General features: G+C 37.7%; 1 protein-coding gene across 50 annotated transcripts in view; it reads right to left on the bottom strand.

The window, feature by feature from the left end:
• The window catches only part of SUPT20H (SPT20 homolog, SAGA complex component), a 63,101-nt gene that overhangs the window by 24,411 nt on the left and 24,637 nt on the right, over nt 1–14,053 (bottom strand). For 29 of the 50 annotated variants that reach the window (XR_006286542.1, XR_005224332.2, XR_006286544.1 and 26 more), the window contains 9 exons: nt 11,367–11,496; nt 6,643–6,746; nt 5,844–5,960; nt 5,597–5,650; nt 4,531–4,670; nt 2,725–2,881; nt 2,564–2,620; nt 2,090–2,161; nt 573–730 (listed from right to left, as the gene is read on the bottom strand). Coding sequence is in view for 43 of the 50 variants with exons in the window: in XM_037892615.2 (XP_037748543.1) it covers nt 573–730; nt 2,090–2,161; nt 2,564–2,620; nt 2,725–2,881; nt 4,531–4,670; nt 5,597–5,650; nt 5,844–5,960; nt 6,643–6,746; nt 11,367–11,496 (989 nt within the window). In the remaining 7 variants the exon portion in view is untranslated. The remainder of the gene's footprint in view (nt 1–572; nt 731–2,089; nt 2,162–2,563; nt 2,621–2,724; nt 2,882–4,530; nt 4,671–5,596; nt 5,651–5,843; nt 5,961–6,642; nt 6,747–11,366; nt 11,497–14,053) is intronic. The other 21 variants (XM_037892576.2, XM_043532108.1, XM_043532136.1 and 18 more) reach the window with 2 other exon arrangements.

Raw genomic sequence — 14,053 nt, forward strand, 5'->3', positions numbered from 1 at the left:
ACTAACAATGGGTAGGTAAAGGGATAGCTGTAGCCAGCTATATATAGTCAGTATATTTTAAAACAGAATTAAGAACATATGTACCAGTCATCGTCCTTGTTTGTGTTGCATCCCGCCCCCCCGCTCTTTGTTTTTTTGTCTTTTTAGATTGTAAACTCTTTCGATAAAGGACTGTGTCCGTTCCTATATGTTTGTACAGTGCCGGACACATTTTCAGCACTATCATAAGTACTGAAAATGGGAACACCACTGGAAACGTGTCATGGAAATTCTACAATTGTCCCTCCAAATTGAGATTTTGTTCCAATATAACTTTAATGTGGGAAGATATGAGATTCTTGTGATTGTATCTGAATTTATGCATTACACAATTTACTACTTTTCTTTTTAAGATGACATTGGCAAATGTGGGTTAGATATTTTTAAATTTCTGAAATGAAATCCTTTAACCACATTTTTAGTTTTCTAGTGTAATTAGGTATACATTTGTCATTATGATCTAAGCAGGTAAATACGCCCTTTTTTCCTCAATTTTCATAGAATAGACCTTTTTAAATATACATGCTACTTACTGTGATGGAGTTACTGGGCTGTCATTCTCCTCACTGCCTTTGAACGTCTGTATTTTACCATAGTACAGCGGATTACCAAGGGACTGAAAAATGGTCAGTTTTGTTTTCTGAAGTTGATTACCAACTTCACATTCAAACACATAATCATCTCTTATCTCCTAAAAGACAGAACGACATTATACATAGAATCTTTTCAAAAACAAGTTAACAAAAAAGGCTGATCAATATATGTCAGAAATCTACAAAATACAAATTGCAAGTAACACAATCTAGTAGTCCCTAAATATCACTTTGCTCAGCAGGAATGAAAAATGATTTTCAGAAAAAATTCTCTAACTAATAGGATGGGAGAGATAAATAAGTTACTTAAAAAACAAGAAATACAGAGAACCCGTAACTATTTATGATAGATAGTGGAAGTGCAGACAGAAGAAACACATCTAAAAGTAGACACACAAGGTGGGTGAGGGAATATCTTTTATTGGACCAACTGTAAATGGTATTATCTCAGCCACCTTGTCTCTCTGATATTCAGGGGCCAATACAGCTACAACACTGCAAATATCTAAAAGTAGTTATATACACAACACAGAACTATGGTTGAATAGGATGCCATAGGGATGAAAATTAGGTACTACAAGAAAAGCATACAACCAAGATGGTAGATTTTGGTAATATGAAGTAACCTGCAAGGACAAAGAGATGGATGCTGAAGATAAAGTGGACACAGTATGTTGGTGGTTCCATTATGAAGAGTCCATAAACTGATTTCTAATTAACTTAAGCATTTTCTTATGTATTGGATCATGCAATTTGCAGCTGATCTATAGGTTTCACTGGGACAGTGGAGGAAAAAAACCTGTACAGCCTTCTGCCTAAAATAGCCCTATGTACTAACGTGCTACAGGGGTTAGACTAGATGACCCTTGTGGTCCCTTCTAACCCTACGATTCTACGACCTCCCTTCCAGAATCTACTGCAAGAGTTATTACTGTAACGGCAGCTCTCCTGACTCACCCATTACATGAGGATTAGAAACAAAACAAAGGTGTGTTGAAAGCAAGAAACATTGCTTCCTGTAAATTATTACATTTTTGTTACTACAGTAATGGCAGCAGCTTCCCACAGTGTCCTGCTATTATACAGGGAAATTAAGAGTACTTTGGCTAGCTGATTATTGCAATGTGGGTAGGCAGTGTTGGCAAAGCAAAAATTCCATTGCATCATGCTCACACTACAAAACTGAGGTTAAGGACTGGAATTTAAGAGTAAATTATTTTTTACTATTTTGTGTGCCAATGAGTAATAAATTATAGTTATTCTTTTAGCTTTGATAATCAACCCAATGCACCAGTGTGTGAAATTACACTTCCCCGTGACAATCTCCCTTCCAAATTTTTATAGAAGACTAGATTATAGAAAAAAAAATATTTTTATGCTCTCATTTACATTTTGTTGAAAGAAGCAGCATCTTAACTAGAGGGACAAAAGGTGGGCCAAAAGTCTAAATTACTCACATGTGCTGGCCAGACAGTAGGTTGAGAGTCATCAGGTTTGACAGACTTTTCCACTTTGGCATATTTTTCCACCTTAAAAGAAAAAGCAGATATCAGAATATAATGCATTTGAAACAAGTGTAGAGAAGAGCCTTAGTGATTTCATACTTCTGTTACTTTGCTCTAATGTTTTCATTGAGGAATTCTCACAATCTTTAAATAGATTTAGCAGAGCTTTATTTAGCTGTAAAAAATCTATTGGCTAAGAGTGTGGCTCACACTGTGGGATGAGTGTGGAATCCCGTCACACTGAGAGTGAATCAATTGCATTCTAGCAGCTGTTCCTAAAGGCATTGTGCCCAAGCCCAGCACAATGTCCCAAAGAGGGCCATCATTGCTCACTGCTTTATCATTTATCTTCCTGCTTGATACACAAAATGTTGAATAAGCGAAATTTTTACTGACCCAAATGTGATTAGAAACAATTGAACTTACATCAACTTCAGAAGGTGCAGACAAGTAGCAAGGGTTCTGTTTCCACATATCTACACACTGAGAGGTGGGGAAAAAGTACAAAACAATGTGAGCATCTGTAAACTAATGATTAACAATAAATAAATAAAAATGTTCGCCCATCTAACTTGCAATGTACTTACATTTCCAGCTTTAGAAATTTTGAGGTCGTACTGCTGGGCCCCTTTCCTTTCCTTTCTTTTCTGTAAGTAGTCAAGTAGTCTGAGTTGAGGTGGAGTTGGATAATGTGCCACATCCTGCTGCCGATTCAGAGACGACCTGGAGTATCTCTTGAAACACCTATGGCACATTGAGAAGTGTGCTTGTAAAACAACAGACTGAAACATGCTACACAGGAAAAAGCTAGTCACGTAACGAAAAGATGTGCTGTGCAATATGCTTTTTAAATTATCATCTTTTATGCTGTTGCATAACACATAACTGTGATCCATCTACTTTTAAACATGTTATTGTTCTTATGAGCCTCAAGGTCAAAACATTTATAGCAAATATTCTTGGAATAAAAATTATGATGGAAGAATTTTGTGAATTTTGACAGCAATTCAAATATTACAAAAAACTGAATATTGTTCAGATTTATTTCATCTTGCCAAACCTTTGTGCAAAACCTACAAAAAGTTAAATTACATTAAAATATAAGACAGTGCTGCCACTCTCTCCAGCCCAGACAGGATCCTTAGCTATGTTAGTATTATACCGTACACTTGTAGTCATGAAGGCTTCTAATACAATCACACTGAAGCTAGCATATTAATTGATTTAGCTAATCTCTGCACACCTGAGCACCTAATATCCATTTTGACACCTACTTTGTTAATTCTAGCAGATCATTTATATATTTTACATGTTACTGAGCATACATATATCTTAGTAAAATAACTGTGAACCATTTCAGGCTACTGTAAAATAGTTGTGAACACACAACCATACACAAAAATGAAGCTATTCTAACGGATTGTATAGTCATTTGAAACCACACTGCTCTTAAAATCATTCAGACACTAATCCTCCAAACAATGATATACATGCTTAACTTTAAGCACATGAACAGTTCCACTGGCTATTTAAAATTCAGCTTGTGCATAAATGTTTACAGGATCGAGACCTTCTGCATGATACTGATGCTCTAAATTTGTTGCCCATTTAAGCAATAGAAAATCAAATTAATTGTGCTGGATTTTATCCTGTTATGTAGTTGAATATTTTTTCTAGTTTATAAATTAAAGTCAGGTCATGAAAATAAGATCCCATGTTCATAAAATAAAACCTGTGAAATATTATCCTGGTGAACCATAGCCTTTAATTCATTTTTTGCAAAGAAGTACAAGGAAGGTTTAAGATGAAACATTTTTAACACCATATACTCATATTTAACATTGTTCACAGCCGCCATCTGCCTCAGCTCACATTTTGACTATAAGCCATGGCAAAAATATGGACATGACCATAAGAGAGCAATACAATTTGGTATTCATTCAGTACGGCATTGTAAGAAAATAATCCATGTGCATATATTATATGTATACACATTACATATACACTTAATATACTACCAGCTGCAATTTAGAATAATCCATGGCTTAATAGGCCTTAGAGCATTTCCTATTTGGAAGAGATTGCAAAAGCATTACACAGAACAAGTACTTAACAAGATTCAGATTACAAGTAATAACTGTTACTGTTATAAGACAAACTTTTGACTTTCCTTAAAAATATTTTTCCCAAGAGTCCTTCTTAAAACTTTAATGTATTAAAAATAAAATAAAAATTTCCAAAGAGTTTCAAAGCTTGTTTAATTTAAATTTATTTAGTCACTGGTCATGAACATACATGTTAGTGAATGATTTTTCTTATTTTTTCTTTAAAGTGATCTGTAAAATTCTAAACAGGTTTATATATGTCCTGACATATCACAGACTAATTATTACCGTTTCATTGGGCGAGTATTCATCTTCTGCTTGTTATAGAGGAGTCTGTTTGCTGTGCAGGTTACGGCTATTGAAGGATCAAGACACAAAGGCTCTGCTGTAGCCAAGATAAGTTGGCTCTCAAGTAGAAGTTTGTCTTCCTATAATATATGCAAATTTTAATTATGTAAAAAAACGTGGAAGTTTTGTATATCTATATAGGCTTTTATTTCATGCGAATCATCATGGTATCTGACTGTGTGTATACATATGCGCGCACATGCACGCACAATTTGATAACTTTGTTTTGGATTGTTAACCCAGGAAAATATAATATTTATTGTTTAGGAATCATGAAATCATTATGCTCTATTGTAGGTTGAGGACCTTCTAGATTTTTTTACAGAAAAAAAGGATGAATACTGAGAAGTAAATGTTTACACACACACACACACACACACACACACACACTACAAGCAATAAGCAAATCAGCAGTGTGTTTGTCAATGATGTATCTTGATGAGGAGGCAGAGTTTCTATTTTACCACAACTGATATATATGAGACAACAGATACTGGTTGTGGCAAAGAACTTGAATTGCCTGTGCTTCTCTGCAGATGTATTTTGCCACTAGTAACTTCTGTTGTATTAAACCAACTAGAATTGCATAATCCTAGTTTCACTCTGCTATCAGTACCAGTGGGAAGGTGCTTCTACACAGGAGAACAGTATAGTGTAATAGAGTCCTTCTTCAGATGCCAACCTGGGCCTACATGATGAAGATGATGGAGGGTGAGGAGGGTAGACTAGTTAGACTATCTCTAATTTTGTCATCCTCTATAATCAAAGATTAAGTGCTAAGCATCTTCAACACATATTGTCTTCTGTGTGAGTTGAGGGTGCTCAGCATCTCGCAAGATCAGACTGCTAGTGAGCTAATTTGGCACATCTCTAGATCATTAAACAGACTCTCAATCACCCTAAAATAACCCAAAGGTCTGTACAATGTCAGTTTAATATAATTAGCAAAACTGCTTTGTTCCATCCTTTATATCACTGTAAGGTTTAAATTTACATGGAAACTCACCTGTGTCCATTTGTGGTTGTCACTTGTTAGAGAATGCACATCACAAACTAAAGTCTGGAAAAATAGGCAAATTTTTGGTTACTTTTCAAATAAATATGATAATATAATTGTAATATATTTGTATATAAATTATATAAAATATTTAAAAGTGATGGCTAATTTCTATTATGACATTTATCTTAAAGAGTGAGAAAAGGGGGATCCCACTCAGGGTAGTTTAAACCATTTAATTTGATGTACCTCTTACCTGCATTGTTGGACGCAGAAGAACATGCTTGCTTTGGTATGTTGGAGATTTCATGTTACCAGACTGCCTATAGTCACGTATTTCTGCTATGACACACCCACAATGAAAAATATTAACCTGTTTGAAACAAACAAAAATATTTCTCTAAATATATGTATTATATAATTATCTCAGGACCCACCATTGTAATTTATTCTTTTGGCCACTGATGCAATGCTCTTATAGCTCATTGTGAACTCCTGTTATGTTTTCACTCTATAAATATATATACCCCATCCAGACATAAAACCAAATTCATCCCCAGCACAGGATGGTGTCATTTCTGCCGAGGTCAGTGGGAGTTGTACAGTTGTTTCTGCTTGCATAATGTGGTCCTTGGTGCTGTGCTTATTATTACGATGGCTAAACCAGTACAGAGTTCTAAACCGCTAGGCATTGTCAAGTGTAGTGATCCTTAGTACACACCCAGACAGGTCCAACACCCAAGCTCCAAAAGAGCATATTAACATTAAGACAGAAAACGTGACTACCTACATTTATGAAATTCCAATCTCAAACATTTCACTACAGTGCACTTTTCTGGTGCATAACAGCCATAGGGGTTTGTCATGTTAGACTAAACCATGGCAAAAAATGTGCATGAATTCATTTGTTTTGGATGCTAACAAGATATTTTATTTTGGACACTAAAAGAATTATGACCCTGATGCTTCAAAATGCTCATTGCAGGTGCACCGAGCCCTTCACCTGATCAGAGACTGATTAAAAGAATAACCCTTCATTGTAAAGACTTTCTTACCTGAGATTTTTCTAAAAGATCCACCAAAATAGGTGGCAGCTCCTCTGCATCCAAATATTCAAGGAGTTCACCTTCCTCATAAGGCAGTCGAATGGTCTCAGAATCTGAATTCAAACAAATAATGCAATGCCTTATCTATTTCTTCCCACTACAGCTTCAGAAGTAAAATGCTAAATATAAGCATGTTAAAAAGAAAAAGTGGGGCTGTTGAAAACTATCCCAAATCCCAATGTTCTTTGCATAATATCCATTTTCATGCTTTTGACTATATTTCCAAGCCATTTAATATTGGCTTTATCCAGCTCTCATGGTAGTAAATGGCAAAACTCTTATTTATCTCTATAAGAGCAGAATTTGGCCACCAAATGAGTTCTCTGTAAACCTAAACTACAGGGAGACAGGAAATCTGTCTCTTTCAGTATCAGCAAGTAGAACTAATTCAGCAATAAATGATAGAAACGATTAAAAAACAAACAAAGTAGTGCAAACAACCCTAAAGTATTCATCCCTGATCCTGCAAACACTTATGCACTTGCTTAACTTCAAGCACATAAGTAATCCCATTGGCTTCAATGAGACTACTCACTACTGAAAGTTAAGTATGTACATAAGTGTTTGCAGGATTGAGGGCTACATGTTTCAACAATAACATAGTGCCTATATGGACAAACTAAATTTCCTGTTTGTTGTAGGAAGTGCAGAATGCTGCGTTCCAAATCTGTCTCACCTGATATTTGCCTTGAACTGGGTGACAGAAGTAACACAATGTATTAAAGAAATTGCTAATTTATTTTTTAAGAAATCACCTAAAAATTGTCTATTCTTTCATCTCAGAGAGGTGATTAAGAAAAAGCAGAAAGCCTACAAGGAGTGGAAGAGGGAGGGATCAGCAAGGAAAGCTACCTTATTGAGGTCAGAACATGTAGGGATAAAGTGAGAAAGGCCAAAAGCCATGTAGAGTTGGCCCTTGCAAAGGGAATTAAAACCAACAGTAAAAAGTTCTATAGCCATATAAATAAGAAGAAAAGAAAGAAAGAAAGAAGTGGGACCGCTAAACACTGAGGATGGAGTGGAAGTGAAAGATAACCTAGGCATGGCCCAATATCTAAACAAATACTTTGTCTCAGTCTTTAATGAGGTTAATGAGGAGGTTAGGGATAATGGTAGGATGACAAATGGGAATGAGGATATGGAGGTAGATATTACCACATCCGAGGTAACAGCGTAATGGGACTAAATCGGGGGGCCCAGATAATCTTCATCCAAGAATATTAAAGGAACTGGCACATGAAATTGCGAGCCCATTAGCAAGAATTTTTAATGAATCTGTAAACTCAGTGGTTGTACCATATGACTGGAGAATTGCTAACATAGTTCCTAGTTTTAAGAAAGGGAAAAAAAGTGATCCGGGTAACTACAGGCCTGTTAGTTTGACATCTGTAGTATGCAAGGTCTTGGAAAAATTTTGAAGGAGAAAGTAGTTAAGGACATTGAGGTCAATGATAATTGGGACAAAATACAACATGGTTTTACAAAAGGTAGATCGTGCCAAACCAACCTGATTTCCTTCTTTGAGAAGGTAACACATTTTTTAGACAAAGGAAATGCAGTAGATCTAATTTACCTCAATTTCAGTAAGGCATTTGATACGGTTCCACATGGGAAATTATTAGCGAAATTGGAAAAGATGGAGATCAACATGAAAACTGAAAGGTGGACAATGAACTGGTTAAAGGGGAGACTACAATGGGTCATACTGAAAGGTGAACTGTCAGGCTGGAAGGAGGTTACTAGTGGAGTTCCTCAGGGATCGGTTTTGGGACCAATCTTATTTAATCATTTTATTACTGACCTTGGCACAAAAAGTGGGAATGTGCTAATAAAGTCTGCAGATGACACAAAGCTGGAAGGTATTGCCAATACAGAGAAAGACTGGGATATCATACAGGAAGATCTGGATGACCTTGTGAACTGGAGTAATACTAATAGGATGAAATTTAAGAGTGAAAAGTGCAAGGTCATGCATTTAGGGATTAATAACAAGAATTTTTGTTATAAGCTGGGGACGCATCACTTGGAAGTAATAGAGGAGGAGAAAGACCTCAGAGTATTGTTGGCTCACAGGATGACTATGAGCCACCAATGTGATATGGCCGTGAAAAAAACTAATTTAGTCTTGAGATGCATCAGGCAAGGTATTTCCAGTATAGATAAGGAGGTGTTAGTACCGTTATACAAGGCACTGGGGAGACCTCATCTGGAATACTGTGTGCAGTTCTGGTCTCCCATGTTTAAGAAAGATGAATTTAAACTGGAACAGGTACAGAGAAGGACTACTAGGATGATCTGAGGAATGGAAAACCTGTCTTATGAAAAGAGACTCAAAGAGCTTGGCTTGTTTAGCCTAACCAAAAGAAGGCTGAGGGGAGATAGGATTGCTCTCTATAAATATATCAGAGGGATAAATACTAGGGAGGGAGAGGAATTATTTAAGATCAGTACCAATGTGGACACAAGAACAAATGGATATAAACTGGCCATCAGGAAGTATAGACTTGAAATTAGACGAAGGTTTCTAACCATCAGAGGAATGAAGTTCTGGAACAGCCTTCCACGGGGAGCAGTGGGGGAAAAAGACATATCTGGCTTCAGGACTAAGCTTGATAAGTTTATGGAGGGGATGGTATGATGGGATAGCCTAATTTTGACAATTAACTGATCTTTGACTATTAGCTGTAAACATGCCCAATGGCCTGTGATGGGATGTTAGATGGAGTGGGATCTGAGTTACTACAGAGAATTCTTTCCTGGGTGTCTGGCTGGTGAGTCTTGCCGAAATGCTCAGGGTTTAGCTGATTGCCATATTTGGGGTCGGGAAGGAATTTTCCTCCAGGGCACATTGGCAGAGGCCCTGAGGGTTTTTCGCCTTCCTCTGCAGATTGGGGCGTGGGTCACTTGCTGGAGGATTCTCTTCACCTTGAAGTCTTTAAACCATGCTTTAAGGACTTCAGTAGCTCAGACATAGGATAGGGGTTTGTTACAGGAGTGGGTGGGTGAGATTCTGTGGCCTGCATTGTGCAGGAGGTCAGACTAGACCATCATAATGGTCCCTTCTGACCTTAAAGTCTATGATTCTATGATTATATTTTACTGTAGAAATTTTTATTTAAATATCTTGTTTTCCCAAAGGATGCTCTACAATATGATTAATATTCTGAAGTTCCTGTTCCTGGCTAAAAGGTACAAAACAGTTTTAATTAGGCTTATATTTTCAGAAGTGACTAGTGATTTTGGGTACCTGAGTTTTACCTGATAAAACTTAAAAGGGCTTGATTGTCATGAAATGTTGAGAGCCACCCCTTTGAAAATCAGGACATTTTAGGTGTCTCAAATTGGGCACATAAAATCACTAGTCACTTTTGAAAACGTTCCTCCTTAATTATAAACACAGTTGATAGTACCACCTACAATTAAGGTTACCTGACATTTCCCATTTTAAGACCCTCTTTTTAGCTGCTTATAATTTTACCAAATTGAACCACATGGGCTGAAATTTCCTATGTTTTGTGTCTGCTTAAGGCTGAATTTTCCTCGAAAGTTTTTTTTTTTTTTAAATGGCTCAGTGAGATTAGGGAAAAAATGAGATTAAGGGAAAATTTGTTGTTTTGCCAGGTTAAAAAAAATTCTTATAACTGTTTCGCTGAGAATCTCTAGTGCCTCTGTGCTTTGGAGCAGGGACTTGAAGTTTGGCAGGAGCATTGCTTTTTGCTGTTCCCCTGGAAAAGTTCCCAAATCTGGTTAAGTTATAAAACTTTGAAAAAAAATTAAGTTCACACATACTTAATAGAGACTTAGTAAAATTTGGCAGCTAAATGCTCTGAAGAGTCCATCTTGACTGGGCCTGTTCCAGCCCAGGGCTACATGAGCTGAGAAGATCTTCCCCTGCCATTGCTGCACCCAGCTGCTGTGGGCCATCACAGCACCCAGCACAGAACAGAGAGCAGGACAACTGTCTTTCCAGTTCCCCCAATGCTCGCCCAGCTGGGATTCAGGGAGCATGTAGGAAGCAACTTAACTTGAGTGCAGAGGGGATGAATTGGACCTGAGTGTGTGGAGTAGTGGAGGGAATAGACTGGGACAAGCAACCCAGAGGAGGAAGGAAGATTAGGATGAGGAACACAGAGAGGAAAGTGCCTGAGACGGGAGGAGGAGCTGGGGGCAGCAGAGACTGAAACTGCCTGGGCAACGGACCTTGGAGAAGACTAGAACTTGAACAGGGAGAGTGGGCCTGGCTAGGCAAAGAGACTTGGAAAGACTGGGACAAGAAGACTGGCAGGGGATGAAGGACTGGGACAGGCTGGATTTAAGTAGTAGAGGCCAAACACCCCTGAAAAGGGATGAATTTGTCTCTGGATAAATAAATGTTATATACCAAATTAAGGACTATTCAGAGGGCTAAAGCTTGCTAATTTAGAGTTTATTCCTATGCTTATATTAGCATCATCCATGATCAGGTGTTTGGACATTTTTAGTTCAAGAACAGAATTGTACAGAAGATTGCTTTAGAACAGAATGCTTTATGGATACAGACTAACATGGCTACCCCTCTGATATTTAGAACAGAAACAAGTACCAAATGCAAGCAGCCAGCATGGCTCATATTGACTAACTAGCGTTTGTAAAGCACTTTGAAGATGAAAAGAGTTAAGCAGCAAGAATATTACCTGATCCATTTTTTCCCCTGAGCATCAGCGAATAACCCTCATTCCCTGGATAGAGGTTCACTACCAGACATGACAAAGTCTCCTGCATAACCAGCTTCTCAAGTAAGTTCACATTTCGCCTCAGCTTCTGCTTTAAAAGTAAAGGGTGCTCATGAAAATAATCAATAAAATCAAGTAATTAATAATATGACATTGTTAACAAAAATAAATAAATCAGAAGGTGAAATTATTAGAGAATGCTGAACATAGTTTACCTTAGTGTCAAGGTATAGATTTAAAGAAGCCAAATATTTAAACAAACACACAATACGGTACATTCATGAAGTAATGCAAACTGCATACCTTTAAAAAAAAAAAAGATTTGAGAAAAATGACTCAGTTGGCTCTTTTTAATCCTTTTCACTCCTAGGTCCACAGTTAATATGGTTATAATCTAAGAATACCCCCTATGCTATAACCCCATAAACCTACTCTGTATATTTATTTAATAAATTGTAAATTTAACCAAATGGCACTTTTTGACCAAACAACAAACAGGCCTTCAGAAATTCTTAACAGCAAAAGTTTCCCTCCAGATTTACAGTATGACTGTAGAATCTGGAAGCTTTCCTAGTTGCATTGCCTTACCTAAATTTGCTGAAATCTGGTTCAAGTGCTACAATAACTTTTCACTATTATTCGTAAGGAGGTTCCTGTTCACTAACAACAGTTAAAGATGTGAATGACCTATTTGCCCCTCTTCCCCGCCCCGTGCCCACTACACTTTCAGCTACTCAAAGTCCTTGGCAACAAAAGGGTATTAATTTTTTAAGCCCAAGATTTCTCTTTTTCTCCTTCTATCTTCATTTTATGGTTGAAGGCTAAGGTTGGGTAGAGGTGCTGCTTAAATGAAATGCATCATGAGTCACATCCAGGGAATAAACAAAAGTTTCACCACCATTGTCTTCTCCTACAAGGACCCAACACATCAGATGTGGGAAGACTGGGGGAAAAAACATCAATGTGCTACCACTTTTTCTAGGGGAAATATTTCTGAGGGGAAAGGGAAAACAGATTGAGGAAGGAATGTTGCTGCTAAGCCAAGAGGCTATTTTATCAGGGCTGCAGGAAGAATGGGGGAAAAACTGTGGATCACACCTTGCCTAGCCCTGGGCTGACTGCCAGGAGCCTTTCCCGTGCCTCTCAAACTCATAAATGGTGGTAACAACTGCATGTTCCCCTATCTAACACACTTGAGAGAGACATGCAGGCAACAACAGAGGAATGGATGAAACAGCATAGTTTCTGCTGCATGGAAAAGAGACAGGGAAGAAACCAGCTAGGGTGACCAGATGTCCTGATTTTATAGGGACTGTCCCGATATTTGGGGCTTTTTCTTACATATGCTCCTATTATCCCCCACCCCGTGTCCCGATTTTTCACACTTGCTGTCTGGTCACCCTAAAACCAGCTCCTGCCAGCAGTGCAAGGCTAGGCTGCTCAAAAGATAAGACTCTTCCCCCGTGGCACTGGAGACATAACCTGCCAGCAATGCAAACCTTTCCATCTACCAGACTCACATGACACCACAGCTCCAAGTAGGAACAGATTGCACATATATTGCTTCCACAGAAGCTCAGTGCTTATAGAATTGGGGATGAGGCTGCTATACCTTCAGCTGAGTTGAGATTTGAATAATAATGTAAGAGCACAACTGTCCTAGTGAAGCAACAAAAAGGTACACTTGGTTTGTGTGCTTGAGAGGAAGAGCCCCAATCTCAACCCAACCCATTCACCTAGCTCAAGCAATGTTTTCCTTACGTGTAGTGCTTTGTTTAAAAAACAAACAAAACTTCCCACAATCACAAGAACAGCCATATCAGGTCAGGCCATGGTCCATCTAACCCAGTATCCTGTGTCTGACAGAGGATCAGCCTAGGATTGCTTCCCTTTGGGAGGAATTCTTATCAAATGTTGCTCTTGTTTTCAAGAAAAGGTCTGTTTTCAGTATTGGACAATTATGTTCCTTTCATTCTTGGTCATAGTGTAGCTCAAGATTTCCAGTCACATGACAAGGCATGTTAACTTGAGAGTACTCAAATTCTGCAGGACTAAACTCAGGAACAAAGTCTTTGCTGTTATTTAACAGAGATCAACAGGAAATGAATTTCAGATAATTGGATTTTATAATACTCAGTACCACATAGTGTTTTATATCTTGTCACAATGATCTAAAGCACTCAAAGAATAAACAAGATCTCCATCTCTGTGTTCAGGGAACAGAATTATGACATTTTCTAATTCTGTTCTGGTGTGTAAATACCATGCAGCAGCGACTCAGTTCATCGAGTGAAAAGCACTATTTTATGCTAAGCATGGGCAAGTGAGTAACTTCATCAACTGACCACTTCTGACAGAATTACTACCTGCAGGCAGAATTAGATACATAATTCACTTCAGAAGTGTATCCAAAGTGTCCCATTAATAATGGAAAACAGGGATCTATATTTTTAAGGGAGGGAGTTGTCCCCGAATTAATGATGAGTACAATTATAATGGTAATTCCATTGTAAATCTAATTTAATTCAGCTAACCACATGCAATTGTATGTGAATGACAAATTAATTTTATTTTTTCCAGATATATTCTTGCGAGTAAGTAGTTGTTCAGTTGCATTTTCTTATCTTTTTCGGCCCGCTGAGGCTAAA

Source organism: Chelonia mydas, chromosome 1 (assembly GCF_015237465.2).
Source record: "Chelonia mydas isolate rCheMyd1 chromosome 1, rCheMyd1.pri.v2, whole genome shotgun sequence".
Taxonomy (NCBI): domain Eukaryota; kingdom Metazoa; phylum Chordata; order Testudines; family Cheloniidae; genus Chelonia; species Chelonia mydas.